Raw genomic sequence first — 24,666 nt, forward strand, 5'->3', positions numbered from 1 at the left:
ATCAGCTCAATAAGATTAGCTGCTGGTTCCTCGTCTATTTAAAAAATATGCCGCACCAGTGAGATGAAGAGTCTGCTTGTCTCTTAGCGCAAATGTAAGATTAAATCTCTCTTTTCACTCAGGATGTTCTTTACTAGTTTCTATTTTGTCAGTGAAGCATGAACCTGCAGAGTACAGAAGACCTTCATACGCACACTATTATGTTGATAAGGCGTAGTCCGCATGATATGTATGTAAGTGTACAGAGAACCTGGGCTCTACATTTGCTGGCTTTATATCTGTGGGATGGTTGCCAGGGAGGAACTGTTGAAATAAATATTGGAAGAAGTCTCCATATCAATCTGTATGTTGAAAACTGTAGAGAATAATTATAAGCTTTGGTTAAATGTAACGTCAGGGAGGGAAGTAATATGAATTGTTTGAGATTAAATTGAAGTAAAGTCACTTTCTATTATCATGCTCTGAACTTCATGCCTTTTCAAAGAAAGATGGTAAAAATTTAGATAAAAACAATATTAGTCCATAATGTCCAATATATTATAAAATTGGCTACCTACACAAAGTAGGAACACTGTGATTCTTACCTACGAAGGTCTTAGAGCTAACTACATAGCTCTGAAATAAAATATCTGTCCAGCATACATGAGGGCTTGGATTCCATTCTCAGTGTGGCCACAAACAAAGGGTGAGGGTCCCAGAAATTGTGAGATTGTAGAATTTACATGTGCATGTTTATGGATGGATTGATAGACCAGGGACTTAGTTTTACTCTGCCCACCTTCTTCCGATCACAGTGAAAATCTCCAAAGAACACGGGAAATTAACAATAGTAACCATAATGAAAACCTGGCTCCCATTACCTCAATCACACGACACAATGAACAAGGCTACTATCATGACTGATGTCTCTAACCTCCTCTTACGAAGTGACAAGATGAACACTGCCTCTCTGCAGTAGCATGGCTGCCCTGATAAGGCAGAACGCCTGCACAACTTACAAAAAGCAGAAATTTATTTCTTACAGTTCTAGAAGTTGAAGTGTACAAGACCAAGGTCCTCGCTTTTGAGTATGATGAAGGAGGCCTTCTGCTTTGGCAGTGCTGTCTGTTGTGTTCTTCTATGAAGGAAGGAGGAAGACAAGGATGATTCCTGAAATCCTGAGTCTTGTTAAAACCACAAGATGTAGACTAAGTTCCAGCCCAAGAATTTCAAAAGGCATCCAGATGTTTCACTTTGCCCGCAGCACCCTTCTATGCCAAAAGTTCCAGGCCTCAACTACTTCTAGCATCAGCTCTAAAGACTTGAAGTTCAGAATCTCAGGTAGGTGTAATCTACAGCAACATTGAGGAGGCACATATGTGCATTTTCCTTGAAATAGATCAAATAACCTGCATCCTGGGCACAGATGTGGTGTAGGCACTTGGCATACATTTTCCTCATAAAAGGAGAAATAGGCAAGAAGATAAGGGAACAAACAGATTGCTAGTAAGACCAAAGCCCAAGCCAGATAAAATTAAATCTTGAGAGATGAGAATAACTTTTGACTCCGCCTAGGCCTCCTCAACACACTGAGATGAGGTTGAACCCCCCAAACCTCCAGCAACCCCACTCCCCATGATTTGATGGCCTAGACCTGTCCTTTAGCTTACACACTTGAAATGTATTCCTGTGGCTTCCAGACAAGGACTGCACTTTGGGGGCTCTTGGGGTAGACCTGCTGGTCTTGCTCCACTAAGCCTGGCTCTGGGTAGTCTCGCCGGGGTGGCCATGGTCTCATAGCCCTGTAGGTAGAGCTGCAGTGGGGATTCTGCAGCCCCGAGGCCACCTCCAGGGAGAAAACCATTCTTCCCCAGCTCTTCCACTCTTGATGCCTGAAGACTGGCAGCATTATGGGTTGCCATCTTACGCCCTTCATAGAAGTAGCCTGAGTTGCCCCAGGGCCCTGTTGAGCACAGTGCTCTGGGATGTGTGCAGCCCAGTTTGAACCAGTTATTGGGTACTGGGTTGACCCATTGCAGTGCTGTGTGGCCCATAGATGCCTGCCGCCTCTCTGATGCACCAAGCCCTCTCTTGAAACTGTTCTGTCTCATGGTTTTGCCACTTTGTACCTGTGATGGATGTGGTAATCTGTGAGGACTCTCTCCATGGTTTTGCTGAACAGTACCTGGCTTCCCTGTGGACATCCTGTGAATCCCGGAACACCCCGTGGACATCCTGCGAGTCCCGGAACACACCGTGGACATCCTGCGAGTCCCGGAACACACCGTGGACATCCTGCGAGTCCCGGAACACACCGTGGACATCCTGCGAGTCCCGGAACACACCGTGGACATCCTGCGAGTCCCGGAACACACCGTGGACATCCTGCGAGTCCCGGAACACACCGTGGACATCCTGCGAGTCCCGGAACACACCGTGGACATCCTGCGAGTCCCGGAACACACCGTGGACATCCTGCGAGTCCCGGAACACACCGTGGACATCCTGCGAGTCCCGGAACACACCGTGGACATCCTGCGAGTCCCGGAACACACCGTGGACATCCTGCGAGTCCCGGAACACACCGTGGACATCCTGTGAATCCCGGAACACACTGCTTAGGGATTCCTTCCACCCAGTATTCTACTTCATTGTTCCTGACTTCCACTTCCACAGAGCACTGGAGAGTAACAGTGAAATAGTGTAGCCTATTACAGTGACTGCAGTTAATAAGAAGCACAGCACAAAGTGTTAACATGGATGTGGAGGAACTGTTTGCAGCGTCGCATATAGGAGTGGAAAGGAGTCCAGCCGCTTTGAAAAGTGTCCTGGCAGCTTCTCTACAGTTAACCATTCCACCTATGCCACAGCCCGGCCACTGCCAGTTCTAGGTATTTGCCAGTCTATAAGAAGACAGAAACAGTCATATTAACTTCATCCTTTCACTATCGTTATCCTTCCATTGCCATTTAGGCTTATTCATAGTACATTTGTGATGAATTCTGTAGCTTTATGCGTTTATAGGTGTTGCAGTTTTGTTTTCTGATGTATGATGAGGGCTAAGATCATTTGTAACTTAGGGAGCCAAGGCAATTTTAAAGGGCTCAGGCTGGAAAGGCAGAGTTCCTGCGGCGTTTCTGAGGCCCCGCTCACCAGAGTGTTCTCTGGTGGACAGAGCTTGAGGAAACAGTCATGGGTGTGCTTCTGCGCACGCTGACCGTTAGAGCTTAGAGTTGGTTGATGGTTGGATACAGCTTCTGAAACGGACCACTAGTGATTGGGCAGTGATGACATCAGTGGAAACCAGAGGAACTGTGGCCATTTTTAGAGGCTATATGAGAGTACACAGGCATTTGTAGTAATATTTCTTAATTGGAGAAGACATTTAAAGTATTTATTTTTAATAGTATGAATGAAGTCATAATTTAAATTACATAACATTTTCAGTATAGACTGACCCTTGAGTTTTCTTGTCTTGTAATGTTCTTGTCTGATTCTGGCCTCAGGGTTATGCTGGTGTTACAGAAGGGGTTGGCAAGTGTTCCTTTTTTCGTATCCCTGAATATTATGAATAAATAGAGTTGGAGCTGTTTTCCTCTTAGTGTTTGGTAGGATTTACTTGTGGAACTAGTTGAAAATGACATTTATTCTCTGGGAAGGTGCAAACCACGAGTTAGTTTCTTAAATAGATATAATCATGCTATTCTTGATCAACTTTGGTAGTTTCATTCATTATCTTGAAAAATGTGATTTATTATCATAAGTACAGTCACTATGTTGTATAGCAGATCTCTTGTTGATAATGTGTATCTTGATTCCATTGCTACTGGGAGATATTTTATATTCTGAATTAATCGTATTTATTGCATCTTGGGTTTGGGCCTAAAATATAGTCTATCTTTTGTTTGTTTTTGTTTAAGATTGGAAGCTGGCTGGATTGCTCATTCTGGCCTTGGTTTTCTTGGGTTACACAAACCTCTCACTCCAGACACCCAAGTGCCTGCAATTACAGAGGCCCATGCCATGCTACCTCACAGCGCTGGCGTCACAGCTGGACATTGTACACCTATTAGATGGCGCATTCTGTATCATCACTTTGCTTGTGAGTTGGTGGTCATGTTTCAAAAAATTGGTGAAAATACAGCTTATATGAACATGACCACCTACTTCTTTTCATCAATTTTGTACTTACACCCATTTAATTAATTATTGAGAGGTGTTATATTATATTATAGACTTATGTATTTATCCTTTCAGACCATTGAGTTTTGTGTCATCAATTATATTTTTATTATTTGTTTTGTTTATTAATGCTGTGTATGGATTTGAAGGCTGTGTGGGCCTTAAACAGTTGATGCCCCTGCTCAGGTTTCTGTGTGATGAGGCTGCAGCTGGATGCCACTGTACCCAGCAAAATGTGCATGTGTTTTAAAGCACTGCCATTTGGTGCTTTAAAATAAGTTGCACTCTAAAGCATACTTGGTTTGATTACATGTCCTTTTTTAATTGTTCTGTCATATGTGTCATTTCTGGGTAAGTTTCTTTAATTTTTTTCCTCCTTATTACTGTTTTTCTGCTTTTGTATAAGAATGGTCATTTTTAATTGAATCCCAGCTGTCTTGAATTTAAGCCAGTTGTGGTTCCTATAAATATTCATGTGCATTTTTCTAGGATACAGTAAGGTTCCTTGAATATAGTTTTATCCCTCTCTATCTGGCTTTTAAGGTTTGTAAGGCAGGACCAGATCACACTTAGCATGGGGCTGATTCTTTAAGTACTGTCTGTGGTGAACCCTTTCTAAGGATTCTGCCCAATGTACAGTGAATTCTCAGCGGCAGCTCGTTTGCTCTGCTTGTGGGAGCTCTTGGTATTGCTCACAGTAATTTTAGGAGATGAGTCTAAAGCTTTTGATGGTTTTTATTCTTATATGTATTTTTAAATTTTTATACACATGGGATTGTCAGTTGCCTGGTAACTTCTGCAGTCTCTAAAGCATTGGGACTTTAAGGCACTCTCTAGTTTAAGGCTATGTCCAGAAATTTTAACTGCCTTTACTTTGGAGCTCTGAATTCTCTGCAAAGAAACCATCATGCTTTCCTGCTGTGGGCCTTTCCCAGTCTTTGCAGATAGTACACTACAGCGTTAGTACGTGTCATCCTGTTGCACGTGTGTGTGTGCGCTTGTGTGAGTGTGCGCATGTGTGTGCGTGCATGTGTGTGTGTGCATGTGTGTTTCTGAGTGTGTGTCTGTGTGTATGTGCATGCGTGCGTGCGTGTGCACAGGTAAGGGTCAAAGGACAATTTTCAGGAGTCTGTTCTCTCCTTCCACCATGTGATATACAGGAATTAAATGTAGGTTGTAAGGGTTGGTGGCAAACTCTTCCACCCACTGGGCCATCTCACTGGCCTTTTCACTTATTTTTCAGGGTACATTGTCTTTTATTGCTTGGGATTGATTATTTTTAAAGCAGTTCTTTCCCTACTTACTGTATTTGTTTTCAGTATTGCTTAGATCCAAGGGTAATGAGTTCAGTCTCTATTAGCCTTGTTTTTATCAAAAGTGGAAAGCCTCTGATTCATGAATTTGATAGTTTCTTTTTATAGTGTTGTGCTATAATTGTTCGTTTCACTTTTCTGTCTTTTCATGTCTGCTGTGCTTTGATCTTAGTTCGTCTTAACCTGAAACAAAGTGGTGTCCCCTGGGAAGAGGGAACCTCAGTTGAAGTATTTCTCCATCACATTGGCCTGCGGCCTGGCCTGTGGAGCATGTGTTTGCTTGCTGACTAACGTAGGCGGGCTCAGCCCTTTGTGCCTGGGCGTTAGAGGAAAACCAGCCGAGCAAGCAAGAGGAAGTCAGCCACAAGCAGCATGCCTCCACACCTCTGCTTCAGTGCCTGCCTCTAGGTGCCTGCCTTGTCTTCCCTAAATCATAGATTACCACTTGTAAATTGAAGTACTCTCCCTAACTCCCACATGTCAAGGTGATTTTTGGTCACAGCAGTAGAATCTGAACTATGACACTGTGCTTACATTAATCTGCTCTTAGAGTTTGTTTTCTTTTTATTTTATTTTTATTAATTAAAACAAATTTAAATTTAAATATATTTTGATCATATTCTCCCTCACACACGTCCTTCCAGAACCTCTCCCTCTCCCCGCTCACCCTTCTGTAAGGTCTATAAGTAACATTATCGTTATTTTGTGAGGCTGGGCTGACCTCTATCTATCATTCTATATCTTACATATTTCTGGGATGGTTCTAGGTGCTTGTAAAAAACTGACCAAAGTTAGTCATGTGGTAACTGCAGTAGAGTATAAACAGCAATCTAGTGGTATGTATTGATCTAAATGGATTTGCACAATGACATGAGGTCAACACTTAAAATCCTATTTAACTTCTGTTCATAAAGTTCTGTGGATGTATATCCTGTAAGAAAACAGTTTTTGGAAGTTTGTGTCCAAAGCTGATCATGAACAAAATATTTAGTGTGACATTCCACTGGGGTAAATGAATATAAACCTATACTATTTATGTATTATAAGCAACCCCACCTAAACAATTGAGTGGGAAATAGGGTGCCAAAGCGGAAGACCTGAAGGAGAAAACTGTTAACAAAGGACGCCATCCTAGGATGTTAGGCACATGCCGTTCGCCACATTCCATCCTTGGCTTTGCATTGTTTTCATTTCTTCTCAGTATTCAAAATAGCAAAAGGAAATCTCTTAAAAGTAAATAAAAGTTTTTCCCTTTAATTAATTTAGGTGATGTAGGCACCAGGGAAACTTCCAGTGGCTGCATTATGGTACAAGGGGTACAAAGAGACTACATCACCTTGCAATAAGCTGACATTGCTGTAGCGTTAAGATGTGTTCAGATATCAAGGGGAGAATTTTGATGGGGAAGAGAGGAAAAGTTTTATTTTGCTCACAGTTTCAGAAGTGTCAACCCACTAAGGTGTGGAGAAGCTACTCCACCATGGTGACAGGAAACAGAGTGGGACAATGACCCTTTCTTCCAACCAGACCCCACTACCATACTCCCAAAATCAAGGGGCTCTTACAAGCCTTTGGCCTTGACATTGAGGGTATCAAGGAAGAATCAGCATTGAGAACATAGTGTTCTTGGTTAGTTAAACACTGTACGTTATAAAATATTCCAATATGTTTAAAATTAGTAAAGTTTTATTAGTAGATTTGAATCTAAATGTGTTAAGTAATAAAAATTCATGAATTTAGGTACAGTTGATTAATGGGCAAAATTTTTGTAGTTTGAACATAGCAATATATATGTTATTTTCCTGAGTTTTTGAGAAGTAACTGAATATTTCCAGCTCAGTGAAAAAATTAAAAATTGACAACACTATTACTATACTAACTATATGTCCAGGGAGGAACTTAAGTAGTTTTGAAGCTGGGCATAGCAGTGCCTGTAGCACTAGTTTTCAGGCAGAGGCAGGAGCATCATCCTTGCTAGGTAGGAAGTTCAAGGATTGCCTGAGCCACCCAGGGAAACCCTGTTTCAAAAAGAACAAGGTCTGGGGATGTGTCTCAGCAGAATACTTGTCGGGAATGTGTTGGACCCCAAGTTTGATCTTAGTACCACAAAAAAATAAATGAACAAATGAATTAATAAAGAGAGAGATCATTCCAGGTTAGGTATATACCATATAACAAATTCTTTTCTAGCCTTAGTGAGCGTGCCATTCTCAGAATCAAATAAATAAATAAATATTTTTGAATAAAAAATAATTTGGATGTTATCATCATAAAAATGCAAAAGTGATTTTTGATATAGAAAGATATGTTGTATTAAGTTATTTTGAGATAAAACTATTTAAATTGATAAATGACTCTCCCAGTGCCTTTCTAATATTAGCAACAGAGATACACATTTCCATTTTGCCTTATTAATAAAATAAGGGGGTTTGGTGTGATAATTTCTGTCAAGCAGTATTTGAAAGCTCCTTACTGTGTTCAGTTATAAAAGCATATTAGGATACCGGGCTGTAGAGCTTTTTAGTGTGATTATTACTATAACTTTTATAAAGTTTCATATTAAAAATCTTTTACGCTGAAGGTCCTCTCTGCATCCCCTGTGTTCTGACCAGATGCAAACCCTTCACAATAAGCTTTTCTCTGTGGCTTCATGTTTCCTTTTTAAATCATATCTTCAAATCTCAGCATATCAATTTAAATCCTAGTTTGTTTCTAAGTCCATTCTGCTCTTTCTCAGCAAATTTTATAGCTGATTGTTTCCCTATGTACTCTTATAGAAAACAAATACAGAACATCTATGTTCTGTATGACCATACTCATTAAAATATATAGAAAATAATTTAAAAACTGGATTTTATAATATATCATATAGAATGTAAATTATTTTTAAGCTGAGGAATGTTGAAAATAAAGTAGAATCAAGTAGAGTCTGAATTATTTACAGGCTAAAGGCTTAAAGGTGCATTGCTCCAGCACAAATATTAAGTTATGAAATGGGAATTTCAGTTTGCCATAAATCTGCCTGCCATCGCAGCTTAAAGTAGAATAGTTTTGCCCATCTAAAGCAACATCAATTTGCCAGTCAGTGCTTCATGTATCAAAGAGCGTTCTGTGAAAATATCAATATCATTGGTTAATATAAATGAAATTAATTTTTAAAGCTGGGCTAAAGGTTGACATCTGAAAAATTGCATTACTTTGCAGAAGAGAAATTTCTGTCTTCTAGTGAAATTTCAGGTCATGAGGGCAAGTAATTTTCACAATCTTCAATGGGAGCCAGTGAAATATGAACTTCATTGTCACCTAGCCCCAAAGCGATAAGATAAAATGAGCTGATACATCATTTGCTGTGGTTTTATCATCTCCCTCAGTAATTGGAAGAGAAAACATAAGAGTGTGTGTATTTGTGTGCTTCTGTCTCTTCCCTCCCGGCTGCCCCAGTATCCACACCCACGCTAAAGCCATTTTAGCCCAATCAATACAAAGGTCATACAGCATTTTTTAAATATATTTTTAATTTTTCATGCTGACTAAAACTGCCAAGTAGAGCATTAGAGTAATGAATATATTTAATTGAATTTGTCACCCATGAAAATGTTAAGGAAAATACTATGCTACATCATAATACTAGTGGCAGAGAAAATACTTAGATGAAAGATTAAATAATAACCCATAATTAATTTAAAAGATAATTTTTGTTCATATTCATGACTTTCAGCTCTGTTGCTGTTTTGCTTTGGGGGAGTTTAGGAACATTCTAAGTATTATAGTCCATTATAATAAAATCAGCATTTTAAACTCTCCACTGGAAGCAACTGCATATTCCACTTTCTAGATATATTTATTTTTTGCTGTTATATTCTTATATATAAAACACTAAAAGTCATATGATTGGTAAGGAAGGAAATCCTTAGCACAGCTTGAATTTCGTATTAGAAAAGATGTAGGATTCTTCTGATATTATTTTATCAAAAACAACAGCAAAATATAAAAGCTATCGCTAATACAACTTTTAAATAATTGATTAAATTTCTTTAAATTATTTTCTCATACTGTGGTTCTTAGAAACAATATATATTGACATGCATATTTAGTAGTGAACTCATTGGGAAGTAGTTTTCAGCATGTGTTTTTGTTTTAAAGATATTTGGACATCTTCCCATGCTCAAGTTGGAGACTTATAACTGCAGTTTGCACCATGCTCCGTAATTTGGAGACACAGGGGATATCCATCCTCTGAACTTTCTGTTAGATAGAGTGAGTGCCTTTTTACTAGATGGTATGATTAGTTGCTGGTTTATACACTAAATTCAAAACATCTCTCTTGTTAGTAAATATGTCCACATGGTTTAAAAATGGTTTGTTGTGGAATTTCAAACGCTATTGTTGTTTTTTATTATGTGATTTTATGCTTCTTACTGCCAAATTTTTCAGAAACCAATGTGGGGCTGTTTAAATGAGTAAAACAACTGAAATTAGGAAGTGTTTAAAAGTAGATATGCTAGACTGGTTTACTCGTAGCATGTTTTTTGACTAGCCTTTCTTCAGTCCAGTTTTATAGAGTTCTGCCTCTTGATTTTGTATATGCAGACTTTGGTGGAACTATTTCCTGTTTAAGTAAAATATTTTCCCAACTTCTTCTAGAAGAATGTTAAACTATTTAAATTTTTCTGAGGTTGTTTTGTTTATAGCAAAACCTCCCTTCTTTGCCCCTTTACTATGGTGAAACAAACTAGCTAATCTACTTCTTAAAGTGTAAATAGGGTATCATCTAGTTGGGCTAAAAAAAATTATGGGTTTATATTTTTATTCCTTTTGGTGAAATGAAATGTTTTACTTTGAAGCTAAGAATAACTGAAGCATGATTAAAAATTTTCCTATGCAATCATAGTAAACTATATGTAAAGTAGAAAAAGATACATGTATTTTTGCAATATATGGATATATATATATATACATGGAATTATTGGAAGATACATATATATATGTATATATATATCCTTTCAGAAGCTGCATTTGATTTTAATAGGAAAAATTTAATATGTATTTTTATATTGTATGTAAATACTGTTTATCTATTCTAACACACCTACTTTAAGATTTAATATGTATATCAGCTTTGTTAAAACAAAGTATTTTTAAAAGTTGAATTCACTAATAATCCCACCAACAATAATAAAACAAAGTGGTAAGAATTCAGAGAGAGAGAGAGTGTGCTGTGGGCTTAGGCTTTCAAGCTATTCTAGACTCAGGGTCATAACTGCCGAGCAATGGTAATGATACGGTTGCCATAGCAACTGATTCATTGGAGGGCTAGACCTCTGTCTAGGGTGCTGTCAGTATATGTAGAGTTCCAGTGAACAGAAAGTCCCAAAGAAGGGTCTGCTCCTACCTAATCCAGTTTTAATTGAACTCTAGAGACTTTGAAGTGAAGCCTCAGACCAGGCACACAACTCCTGTTTCAGTAAGAAATGAACCTTGTGCTCAGCTAGGCTTCGGCTGCTTTCCAGTCCTGACATCTCTTCCTAATGAACACTTTCAAGAAATATTATTATCTCAATTTCAGGTAAAATTCTTTAGTTAGGAGAGTCTCCATTTCTGTTTTAAGCTACAAGTTGACTATAGAAGTATTCCCACTTGTTATTTTTTAACTAGGCTATTTTTTATTAAGACTTTAAAATTTGAATCCTTAGACAATATTACATAACTGGCTGTCTCTTCTGTTTTTGTGAATTTGAAAATATTATGAGACTTTATATTTAACTTTGGAAGCACACCTTGATAGTCTTTTGGTATGCTACTGTTTATAATAAGTTTGGGCACATATAAAACAACACTGTCTTCAGCTTTGGATTACATACATGGGTAATCTAAACACTCATGTGAAAGATATGGTGGGCTCTAAGAAAGAAGAAAGCAGATCAGCAATGTTAAGTGTGGGAATTTCAACACTATCTATACTGCTTTAATTTGTAAATGTACTGAACCATATGACAAAAGAGTAAGATTTTATGATGAGTATGCATGTTATTTTCTGTAGTTTTCAATTTTTAATCTATGTTAGAATAAAACACATTTTAAAAGAGAATGGCACTGTGGTTTAGGTAGATCTTTTGAATAACCACACCATTTAAATCAATAGAATATAGAGTTTTTTATTAATCATAGAACTAAGTATATTTAAAATGTTACGAACAGCATTTTAGCATACTTGTTTCTGGTAATGGGTGGAGAATCTAGACTGCAACAAAGCGTTGGCTATGTAGCCATGTCTGTGCAGTGTTGCCATCACTGCTGTCAACAGTAGGTTATACCAGACATGTCTGTGCTTAAGAAACACGGAATTTTCACAGCAGTGTACAATACTTCTAGCATGTCACAGTGCTTAAAGGACTTTGTGGTTCATTTTTATTCCCTCCTTTAAATGTTACTCTAGGACAATAAATGTATTTAATTAGTTTCCAGTGAGTCAAGTTCTAGTTTAATCCCAACCCCCTTTTCTTTAGAAACAGAGCCAGAGAAGCCTTAAATTCACAGTCCACACACCTCAGCCTTCTGGGTACTGGGATTACAGGTGTACAACAAGCCCCTAAATAGGCGGTGCACTTGAAGAGCATGGCAGTGTGAAATTTCAGGAGATCTGTGGACTTTGGACTTTGAAAACTTGGAGTAGGCTAGACTCTGTCACTAACTTGTGAGGAGACCTAGTTCTAATATTTAGCAATTCTTTAGCATGCCACAATTTACTTATAAACAGAATTATTGCATATATTGTTAGAAATTTATAAGGTATGTTGTATAATATATTCGTAACACTTGATAAATCTAGGATGGCAAACTCATATGCATAGAAACTAGGCAGACAACAGGCAATGATTGAATATTTGCTTGAAATTAGGAAATACAGCTATTTACTTTTCCTAATATGTCAGAAAACTAAATGTGTATCTTAGGAGCCGTTTTCTCAATACTTCCCACCACTCAAATTCTCTTAAGATATTATTTATGTGCCCCTCCAAATAAAGAAGTAAGAAAGAAAAAAAGGAAGGAAGGAAGGAAGGAAGCAAGCAAGCAAGCATTGGAGCCACTTGTGGAGTTTAGGCTGCCAGACTTCACTCAGTCATTTCAAAATGATACTTTGTGTGATTTTTTTAAGGGTGACATTAAGGGTGTATTTGCAGGTTTTTCTGAGCTAAACCTTAGATTTTGTCCTTTAAAGCAGGAGAGGTGAGAATCAAGCCATACCTATTATGACTTCAGATGGTAGAAAGTATTCTAAAGAAACTTTGGTAAGTTTGGAGGCCTTGGTTTTGCTTAAGGACCTGAAGTGAAAAAAATCTCGGGTTGTCTGGAAAGATGGCAGGAACAGAATTCTAGATGTGAGAGTGGGTTCACCTTGTTGTTTGTAAGAACATTCAAGGCAGAAAAGAAAACAAGGAGTCAAAAAGAAACAAGACAAACCAAACCCAACGCAACCCAACCCAAGCAAAAGCCCAACCCCGGTCTGTCTCCCTCCTGCCCATTGCCCTCTCTTGATTCCAGTTGCCCTGCTGTTTGTTCTGGAAACAAGCAGAGCATTTGTTGCCAGGTTCAAAATTGAAAGATGAGTACTTGTCTGGTTCTTTGAAGTTTTTATAGTACTTTTCAAAATTATATATTCTAACTTCTCCTGTACCTGAAATAGAGTACTTTTTTATAGAAAAGAAAAAAATAACTTTTTTTTTAATGTTTAAGAAATTGTATTTTGCATTGAAGAATATAATAGTTCAGGTCTGGAAAATGGCAGTGAACAAGGATGAAGTGTATGGTAAATCATCATTCACCATTTTTTCTTCTGTGCACATTTTATCTTAGTCCCTGTCATACAGTATCATAATTGCTGGTTTGTTCATGTATATTTTTTAGTGGGAGTTGCTTTACTGATATGTACCTTAACTTTTAACTTTTGATCTCAAATTTTCTTATCAGGTCTTGATAGGAATGCCATTTGATTTTTTTTTTTTTGTAGAAATGTTGAATCTGACTTTCAGACTCTCATAATTAAGCTTTTTAAATGATTTTTTTAAAAAAAAACCTTGAATAACAAGGCAACAAAGTGGCTTAGAACCAACAGCAGGATTGCCTTGTATTCTCAAAGCATTTTAAGGAACTGTGACTGTCACATGGGGTGACAAGAGTTGTGGCAAGTCACTCTGACAGCTACCCACTCCATGGAGAGATTACACTGGGCTTATTTGCAGTATTATGTTTAGCTTTGGCTGACAAAATGATGCTTAACCTCTCATACAGTTAATCTTTGTGTTTTCTGACTTTTTTTTCCTTACCAATGACCTCAGAACTTTTGAGAGCAGTGAAAGCAGGCAAAAGGCACCACTCGACTAATTATAGTCACATGTGTCGAATCTTCTGTTATAAGTGGCCCAAAGCATTTATGTCATTCTTTTGAATTCTTTCTTTTGAAATTTTTCTGAATCTTAGTTTCTCTAATAAGATTTTAAACTATCAGTAAATAATTATGAGGAGAGATTTAATAATTTCACTCTACTTTTTCGCAGATTGCAATGCGTTTTTCCTTTCTCTCCAAACTGTATCACTATCTATTAAATTATTTCTTGTAAATGTTTTTCTTAATAGAGCCTTCTCTGTTTTAATTGAAAGGAAGCAACACTAACAGAATGGAATACTGTGACTTAATTGAGGTTATCTTTTTTCTCACCAGATCTTGGCATACACAGAAGGTCTGCATGGAAAATGGCTGTTCACAGAGATAAGATCAATCTTTTCTCGTCGTTATCTTTTGCAGAATACAGCCCTGGAGATCTTTATGGCAAACAGAGGTAATATTTTACAGAAGTACATTGTTAAAAAGCTAACTTATCCCGATTTGGGATGTCATTTTGAGCACACCATATTGTTTCTATTTAGATTGGCTCTTTAGTTTTCCCTCTGCCCTGTTGACCTGATCTCTTACATCTCACCCATCATCACGTGATCTTTATTCCCTCCCCCGGACTCATTTTTAGGATAATTTGTAGTTCTTTTGTTTTCCTGACTATTTCACAAATTGTTGCAGTGCTCTCTAAGTGTGAATCAACACTGATTTAACTGTTGGATCAGTTGTGGAGTTTCCATATCCTCAGCACTGCCTAGTTACTTCTAATAAGTGGTTAGTTATATTTGGGGACAATGAAACATAAGCACATGATTCATATATTTATTTTATTTTCATCTAATTTATTGCTATTTATTTAAAAAGTCAGAAAATAGTACTAAGTTGTCTATTCCTAAAAGTCAAACTAAAGTTTTATTGTGGATTTAAAATGGAACTTGATGAGGTTCATCAAGACTAGAAAGTGAGATCAGTTGAACTTGAAGGAAAAATTATTTTGTTTGAGTAGAATTGAATAAGGAAAAATATATAAAACTTGATGTCTTTGTTACATTTCTCACTTATACATGTAGGCTAATGGTTTCTCATTTATTTTTTCTAGAATTCTCATGATTTAAATCTACACATAAGAGTATATATTATGTGCATATATTTCCCCCTCTATGGGTTTACAGAGAATACAAGCACATAAGCTGCTTCACAATCTGCAGACTTTGTACTAATGCAAGCAATATTCTTCTGCGTGAATAACTTAGAGGTTAACTCACACTTTATTTCTGTCTGTATTCTTGTCCAAAAGTAGTGGTAACCTTCCAGCATTTATCACTTGCCCATCCTCACTCACTGTCCTTCCTTGGGATTCTGTAGGCAGCCTTGGTTTGTGTGTTTTCTGTCGTCTCTTGTCTCAGCCTGGGTCTAGTGTCGTAATGTACGGTAGTTTATTCTTTCCTCCCTCCTTTATATTTAGCATAATAGTCGGTATATAAGGAAGCCTTAGTTCAACACTTGACATGCACTGGCCATTACAAAATCCTTTGTATGTGCTTAGTGAGCAAATTGTTACTTAAGACTTGTTAATAAATCCATTGTTTAAAACCTACAGCAGCATAGTTAATTTTTTTATAATTTGACTATTTTTTTTCTGACTAGGAAGAAGACTACCTTCTAGATGAGTTTGTAGTATAGATGTGATTCTGATACTGTTAATATATAAGGTTTTGAGACTAAACACATTAATATATTATAATTTTTCATTATTTTATGACTATTATAAAGATAGATGTTTTATATTACTTTTAAAATTAACATATCACATGTATTTTATTGCTGTATTCTTCTTGATACTCTTATCCATATGTAATTACTAAACAGAAATTATTAGAAAACATTTTAAGTTTGCTTAAGAATCTTAGAGAAAAAGTTTTATTTCAATACACAGATGTTTCTGGTTGACATTAATATGTGAAGTATAAACATAAAAATATTATAAAAAATTGCTTTCAAATGGGCCATTACTTGATATGCAATAGATTATTTCGTACCTATATTTGTAGCTTTTAATAATAGTATGCACCTATGTAAATTTTAATTTAAGTAGTTCTGAAAACTCACACCAAAATATTAGAATTCTGAACATAGACCATGTATGTTGTCATTATATAATCTTAGTTTCATGTTATGTAGTGAAGTAACCGTTAGCGTTTCCGTAAATACCGTTGAAACTCCTGTCTATGGCAATGGAGTCATTGAGCAAAACACACACCGCTTGTAGACGCTTGCCACTGTCACATCAGAGCCTAGAGCCAAGCATATCTGAGATACCTGAGCCAAGAGGAAACAGTCTATCGGATCAAGTCAGTTTTCCAAAAAGGATGTCACTATATTCTAATTTTTAAAACTTATTTGTTGTAGTTGCTGTAATGTTCAACTTCCCAGACCCTGCCACAGTAAAGAAAGTGGTGAACTATCTACCTCGTGTTGGTGTGGGAACCAGTTTTGGATTACCTCAGACCAGGTACTGTTTTACCTGTAAAAAATAAATGAGTAAAAGAAATGTCCTAATTATTTTTGGTGATTAGCATGTTTTAATATTTTTATTTGTTTTGAAATGTCTCCTTCTGGTTCTTGTTTCTAAATAAGGATGGTTATTAGAGTTACATTTTATTCTTAGTCAACTGAGTCATATCCTCAGAGAACATTTGCAAATACTACAAGCAAAAGTTTTCCAGCTCTCTCCAGAAGCATCTGTTCTTACATGAACGTATGAGACAGACACACACACACACACACACACACACACACACACACACACACACACATCAAAGAGTTTCATTTATGCTTATTACTTTGGCCTTTGGAGAAAAGGCATGTATTTATATGTGATACCACTATATTCTAATCAAAATGGCAAAAAAAAAAAACCCCTGAAAGACAAATAATATCCAAATATTAATTCAGATGTCAAATGACTGGAATGTTAGCTGCAAAGGATGTAAATTGGTACAGGCACTTTGGAAACAATGTGAAACTTACATCTGCAAATCCTACATGTCCTATAATCCAACTGCATCCGTCCTGGGAACAGGTCCAGCAGAAACCGCTGCTCGTGTTTACTGCAAAGGGTGCACAGCAGTGTTCGTATGAGCACTGTTTATGATAGCTCAAGCTGAAAATCAGTTCATCAGCAGTAGGAAAATAAGTAAGCTGTACCGTGTCCTTCAGTAGAATATATGTAACCGTGAAAGTGACTGAAGGATGGAAGTGGGTGGAGGCAAGAACAGCCACTCTGCTCATGTAATCCTCTAAACCAGTAAACTTGTCTTTAACGCCTGAGGTTACTGTCAGGACACTAAGTCATTTTTGGAGAGCAGCAGTTCACAAGTGTGCATTAGGAAGGCTTAAGGCGTGTGGCTTATACTTCTTGCCTGAGGTGAGGGCTACCTAGTGAGTGTGTTTTATAAATTTTCATCAAGAACATACTTTGTGTTATAGTGTAATGAATGTTTTGAAAGATCATCCTTAACTTTACTACATAGAACATCAAAATATTTCAAAATTATTCTTAAACCTTTTGTCAACATATTTGGGATAACTTAGAACCATAATTTTAGGTTAAATTTTTATTTATTATCCCTTCAAAGTTTTTAATCAGGCCACTAATTTTTACTTTTAAAACAAAGTAAGCCCAAAATTAGAATGAAGAAAATAATAAGGACCAAAGCAGAAATAAATGGTACAGAGTCTTTAAAAATGTTAGAAACAGCCAAGAGCTGATACTTCCTCCTCCTCCTCCTCTTCTTCCTCCTCCCTCCTTCTCCTCCTCCTCCTCTTCTTGATTTTTGAGACAGGGTTTCTCTGTTCAGCCTTGGCTGTTCTGGACTCACTTTGTAGGCTAGGTTAGTCTCGAACTCACAGAAATCTGCCTGCCTCTGTCTCCCTGAGTGCTCTGCCAATATGCCTGGAAGAGTTGATTCTTTTGAAAAGAATAAAACAAAACAAAACAAAAAAAGCAAACAAAACTCCTTACCTAGAAAAAAGAGAAAGGACATTTAAATAGTCCATAAACATAAAATAGCTTTCTACTTATATCATCTTTGTTTCCTTCCATCAGTATTTCCTAGGTTTTAGTACACAGACTATTTCATGGTGTAGGATTTGGGAGAGTGCAGAAGTCTTTTTACTGTAGCCTAGTAAGCTAGCTATGTCTTAATTATAACGGTTTTATAGTAAGTTTTCAAGTGAAGTTGAGATTCCTTGGTTTATAGCCCTAATTCTCTTGCCAGTCTGGTTTCTCCCCAGATGAAGTCACTAATCTCATGCACCGGACACTGAGTGCCAGTTACCAGGTCTCTGCTATTGCTTTAGATATGTTCTGGAGTCCAGTTTCCTACTCAGCATTTACCACTGAGCATTTCTTTTGGGTTTCAATTCCAATATAACTAAAGCCACGCCTATTTCTCTCTGCTTCCTCTCTACACTCACAGTCATGAGGACAGAAGGAGCACATTCAGCCCTCTAAAACCGCTGCTTCCCTAGTGCTCTTAACTTGAGCAGCTCACGCCGAGACTTGAGAAGACACGCTGAACATCTTTCTCCTTTTATCAGTCTCTAAATCCTACAAGTTATATTTCCTCCTCAACACTTTCTTCCTAAGTCACTGGGCCCCACTGTTAGATGCCTTTTTAAATTTTTCCAGAACATTGAAAGCTCTGCCTTGTTTCCAGGCTTCTGTAAAACTGCCCCGTTTGCATCAATGTTGGACTGGTTCTGTTTCTTGAAATAGAATATAACAGTCTCATGGGAATGCGGTCACTGACGTTAGCCAAAGGGGCCGTTTTCACACCAACCGTCACAAGAGTTATAAAAGCTACCTTACAGTGAGACAAGCAGGGAGAGAGTTCTCCTCACCCACCTTGTTCCCGCCTTCAGAGAGACCTGGGTAGGAGCTTCGTTCTCCTGCTACGCAGCCACGCTCTGCCAGCACCAGTTCTTGGTGCTCTTGCCAACTCCTGTGCCTAACAACTCCCCTTCTCATAGGACTGACAAGTGTAGTGAGTTGGGAACTTCTGCAACACAGCTGTGACACATTGAGATGTGTGGGATGTGACCACCACAGTTGAAGGAAATTTTATGGCTTTAATCATCCTTATCTAAAAGGCCAAAATGTCTCATCTCAGTCTCCTAAGCATCTTTAGAAAATTGCAGAGTGAGCTAAATTCAAAGGCAGTAGGATAACATGAGTAATAATGATTTTAACATAAGTGTGTGGAAGAAAAACAGTAAGACAGCCCATTGAAAGATAGCTGATGCTTGAAAAAGTCAAATTGATAGACTTTGGTACCTATGAAAAAAGAAGATGGCATTACATTGCTGCTGGCCATACCACAACTGAAAGTGTTGAGAAGAAACTCAACTAGTTTTTACCGAAAATTAGACAGCTTAGCTTATATTGACAAATTTATGAAAAAAAAAACCACCAAAACTGACTCAATAGGAAATTAAAAATCTGACTGAGTTTATAACAAGTAAGGAAGTAGAATTATTAATTCAAAGCTATCCATTAAAAAAAATTCATGGCCTTTGTAACTCTATTAATGAATCCTAACATGTTCAAAATAGAATAATAACAAACTCCAGATTATAGAGGATAATAAAACACCTCCTGATTCACTCTGTATGGGCAGTGCCACATCCAGACAAGAAAACAGACAACAATTTTGCATCAGTAGCTCTTGTGAAAAGACACACAAAATTTTTGACAAAATTTACCAGCCAATTCAGTAGTGTAGATTAAATCATTGTTAAATAGCTAGAAATGCAGATAGTTTTAAGTCTGGAAATAAATATATATTGCTTAATAAACAAAATGACAAAAACCTCCTCATAGATGAAGAAAAGCACTTGACAAATTCTGGTGTACATTTGTGACTGAGACACTGGACTGACTTTCAAAAGCAAGGTATTTCAACAAACTGATAAAAATCCTCTCTAAAGAACAAAAAACAGCACCACCACAGTCAACACAGGCCATGTTAGCAAGTGGCCATACTTCGGAAGGACCATGAAACCATGAGATGAATTTCATACCCACCATAATAAAAATACAATAGTGGGTGTTGGCAAAGATAGGAAAATCACTTCAGAATTGCTTATTCGAATATTTAGCAGTCCCACTACTTTGGAAGAGTTTGGTTTAAAAAAAAAAAAAGTAAAAGAGAAACCTAATATGCAGTTCAGCAATTCAACTTGTAAGAATCTTTCTAAAGGAAATGAAAACTTGTTCACTCAATGTTATGTGTATGAATGTTCACAGTAGCAACAGTCACAATAGCATAAAACCAGAAGCAATTTAAATGTGCATTAATTATATAAAATATGTTTTCTATATTTGTATAGTAGAATACTATTAAGAAATAAGAAAAATGACTGATCACACAATCATATTAGTGAGCCTTGGGAAAATACTGTTGTGAGAAGACGGATACAAACCACAATGCCTTGTGTGGTTACATGAAATGCCCAGAAAAGGCAGGTTCACAGGATTTAGACTGCTAGTTGCTTTGAAGTGGGATCTGAAAGGGAATTAACTGCAAATACAGAAAAGGTGGTTTTGGTGTAAAGAAAATGCTGTATAGTAGATTGTACTAATAATACAAAATGGTAAAAAAATTCTAAAATCATTGAGTTTTGTACTCTTAGTATGTCTAATATTATAATTGGTCCTGCTTATCACCACCGCCCCAGACCCCAGCCCTGTTTCCCACTGCTTCTCTGTTGTCCAGTTGTACCTAAGTGTTTACATTTCTCTAACTGGGTCTTCTAATGAACTGCATTAAAAAATTTCTCAGTAGTTTTCCTGTCCTCATTCTACCCCACAGATTGCTTAGACTTGCCTTTCTCCTTGTTGTAGAATCTGGGCAAATATAATATATAAAATTATAGTGTGTATGTTTAATCTGTAAGTGATGACTTTTAAAGGTGATAGACATGTGAATACAATTTTATGCATTGTGAGGAGTCATTAGTCATATTGTTTTAATTGACCTGTATGGGACCTGAGTATCACAATATTATAATAATAGCTTACGTGAATGAACAGAGCATATATAATAGACTTATTGCTAGTACACATCATTATTACCTATTAATTTTAAGTTGAAACATTGCTAATATTCATTGTCTGACATGGATACTAATTTTTAGAGATACAGGTTTTATTAAGACTATTGAGTGAGTACAGATAATTCATGATTTGTTATTATAGTATAATTAATATTAAGTTAGTTTTATCTCAGATTCTTTTCTTTGCAGGCGTATTTCGTTAGCCACTCCACGTCAACTATTTAAGGCATCAAATATGACTCAGCGGTGGCAACACAGAGAGATTTCAAACTTCGAGTACTTGATGTTTCTCAACACAATAGCAGGTAAATTTAAGTGCACACTTGGACTTGTTTTAGGTGACAAATATGCACTGTGATATGCTTAGGTTATTTTAGTAGCAGCATAAGTAGCTTGTTTTTATTGCTGTTTGAGTCTCTTATGAAGGTAGATTCCTAATAAAATTTGTAACTTTGCATATGGACAGGTGGCTACTTGAGACTTAAAATTTTCCGAAAGGGGAAAGAATTTATAGTTATACAGTATAAAGTAGGACAACTGTGAAATAGTAGAAATGAAGAACAGTATAAAATGTAAGACGCTGTTAATATGTTAGAAATAAATTATATCATGAAACAGCACATTATGATAACAGAATACTTATATTAAAACCCATATGTGAAAATATAAAGATTAAATAGCCCTTACAGGATGTGTAATTATGTAATATTGATAATAACCCATTGAAATTGTTTCTATGAAGAATAAAGAATAGAAATGTGTCCATACTTTGCATCTAGAATAAGCAAACAGGGGCATACTTTTGTGACATTTCTGTTTCACTTCAGCAATGACATGGTATATATTTGAGTCACAAAAGATATACAAAAGAAAAGATGTTTTTCTGCTCACAGAGAAGTTACTTTATTTACCAATATAAGAACAAGTCAAGTGTCCCTTATTTGAAATGGTTAGGACAAGAATGATTGCAGGTCCCAGAGTTTCTCAGAGTTTGGAATGTGTGTGTGGACTGTGAGGGAATCTAAGAAGGCAGAGAGGGAGGGAAATTATATTTACCCAGTAGTTTGGAATTAGAAAGGAAACAAAGCTTTCGTTAGTCATGTAACGATGTTATTTTGACAGAGGAGGTGGCCGGGAGGTCATACACAAGCACGCAGAGATAGGACACGCAAAGTACAGTGTCAGTGGGAGAATTCATGCTCTCAGGTGTATGTGTACAGAATATGTATCTCTTGTAGAAAAACAAGACAAACGAGCTGTAGTGCGGAGACATTGTGGTCGGTTATCTTCAGGCTGAGTGGGCTAGCGCTTCATTGGGAAGGCTTGGAAAGATTTCGAGAATATGTGATACAGAGTTGTAAAACATTAACATGGAGGTCTTATGTAAGTTGGTTGCCTGGGAGAGAGAAACTGCGCAGAGGCCTAAATTCGGAAGCAAGTCCCTGTAAAAGTAATGAGGGCCTGCACTGGAGAAGTGACACTGCCTTGGACAGGCTGTGTTAGTCCAGGATGGCAAGCCATGGCCGTGCGGCGTACAGCTGACTGGAGAGAGTAGGTAAGTGAGAGGGCTGTCAGGATAGACTTACTGGCTTCTGACGCTCACTGCTGGGCGACTGATTAACCATTAGTAGAGATCTAGGGAAGGGTGGTGTTCTTGCTGGCCTGGCAAGACAATCTATTTGAAATGTCTGAAAGAGCATTTGGCAGAAGCCAGAGAACATTCACACTCTAGAAGCAGGAATTTGGGTTCCGTTGACAGCGAGGAAACTGTCAAGTGGGAAAGGAGATCAGCAGGGCAGGAGGTAAGGATGCGGTGAGGCCCGAGTTTGGAGCAGGTGTGTGTGAGAAAGGGCAGGAAGGGGAGGGAGGTAGAAAGGAAGGAAGGAGAGATAGGACAGAAAAACCGACCCTGGGGTTTACAGAGGCCAGTGAGGGGGTTCTCATGTCTTAAGAACCCAAATAGAAAGCATGGAAGGCATTCGTCACCTGTGTCAAATGTCACTGCAAAGTAAGGGGGAAATTAATGATTTGTAAGAGCTGGGTGGTGGTGGTGCGTGCCTCTAATCCCAGCACTCGGTGGGCAGGGGCAGGCGGATCTCTGAGTTAGAGGCCAGCCTGGTCTACAGAGTCCCAGGACAGCCAGGACTCTGTAGAGAAGCTCGGTCACGGGGGTGGGGGAAGGGGAGGATGAGTATAAGGCTTTGGTGCATGGGGTCTTCCTGTCACCCAAAGGGAACTCACTTTCAAAGCAAGCATAAAAGATGACTAGGTGGATGGTGTGACCCTTAGATATAGCTTTCTAAACTGTGATAGGAGAGGGAAGGTGGCTTAAGGCAGCAGGGAGAAACCACGAGAAATATAAAGGGACTGTGGTTCAGGTTGTGACAGAAAGGAGTTCAAGGAGCCAGGGGAAGGAATTGCTGTCAGTAAAGAAAGAAGATCCTGCTTTAGAAATGGAGAAAACAGCAGTATAAAAACTGGGACGCTGAAGGGCTCACATTTATTAGTTACAGGGAAGCCGTCTTGTAGTTAGTTAAGGACCAGGCTTGAACAGAATGTGCAGAACCACATGACTTTAGTGGTAATGGCATAACCAGTAGCTAAAAGAATTTTTTAGTACTATGGGATGGGAAGATTGACATGTTTAATAGACACTTGTGTATGTAGTAAATCAGTTAACTGAATGTAATCGAATGCCTATGTACAGTTATAAAGCAACTCCTAATGAAGGCACTTCTGTTCTCGCATAGCTTTTGTTTCCTGTAATGTCGTAAATAAATCATTTTAAATAAATAATTTATCTCGAAGTAGAATTAATAATTTGTTTAGAATATCACTAACATGTGGGCTAGGCATCTTTAAGATTTCTTTTGCAGTTCCATGTGCCACATGTAAATTCATACACTCATGACACATTTCACAGTCAGTGAGTATTTAATAGCTATGTGAGTAAAGGTCTAATCACTGAGCAGTGCATACTCTTGTCTTTGTATACAATGAACTTTTAAATATTTGGGATTATTAAAATAAGACAATATGAAGGAGTTACTGCCTACTAATATGTAAATTATATCTAGAAGGAAGTGGGAGCTGAAGGAGAGATGAAATGACTTCTAACGTGCTTGGTTAGTTTCCTGAGAAAAAGAACATAAGTTTATAATGACATAGCCTCTGAATTAAAGTTGCTCCTATTATTAAAATGTTGCAAATAAGGCTCGACAGGGCCTTAGCAGATGAGAACCTGTAATGTGTTGGCAGTGTCCATGTCAGCAGCTCAGAACCACCTGTGATGTCACTACCGGTGATATGATGCCTGCCTCTGGCCTCTGAGGGCCCCTGCACACACACGGTACACGTACCAGCCCAAGCAGAGTGAGGGAAAACCTTGTTAACTACAGCAGGTCAGAAGCCAGTAGTCTGCATGGAGAATCCCTTGACTCTTCAGCGGTGTGTGGTATGACATCAGCATATCTTTGAAAGAGAAAAAATTAAAATGAATAGTATGAAAGGAATTCCAGCAATAGTAGTAGTCTTTTCTCCCTTGTACTTCAGCTATAAAATATTTTCAATGTGAGTTTAATCAGAAATAGGCTGTAGATAGATAAACGTTAGACCCGAGATTCACATGGCTGCATTTTCACAGCAGAAGCAATTACCTCATGCTCTCTGGTGCGTCCCTAA

The 24,666-nt window shown here is 37.7% G+C and overlaps 1 protein-coding gene across 5 annotated transcripts in view; it reads left to right on the forward strand.

The window, feature by feature from the left end:
* Positions 1 to 24,666, forward strand: part of LRBA (LPS responsive beige-like anchor protein) — a 539,428-nt gene that overhangs the window by 349,128 nt on the left and 165,634 nt on the right. For all 5 annotated transcript variants that reach the window (XM_084768541.1, XM_084768543.1, XM_084768544.1 and 2 more), the window contains 3 exons: positions 14,194 to 14,311; positions 16,276 to 16,378; positions 21,175 to 21,290. In XM_084768541.1, coding sequence (XP_084624667.1) covers positions 14,194 to 14,311; positions 16,276 to 16,378; positions 21,175 to 21,290 — 337 coding nt within the window. The remainder of the gene's footprint in view (positions 1 to 14,193; positions 14,312 to 16,275; positions 16,379 to 21,174; positions 21,291 to 24,666) is intronic.

The sequence above is a fragment of the Acomys minous genome, assembly GCF_964271855.1.
Source record: "Acomys minous genome assembly, chromosome: 19".
In the NCBI taxonomy this organism is placed as follows: domain Eukaryota; kingdom Metazoa; phylum Chordata; class Mammalia; order Rodentia; family Muridae; genus Acomys; species Acomys minous.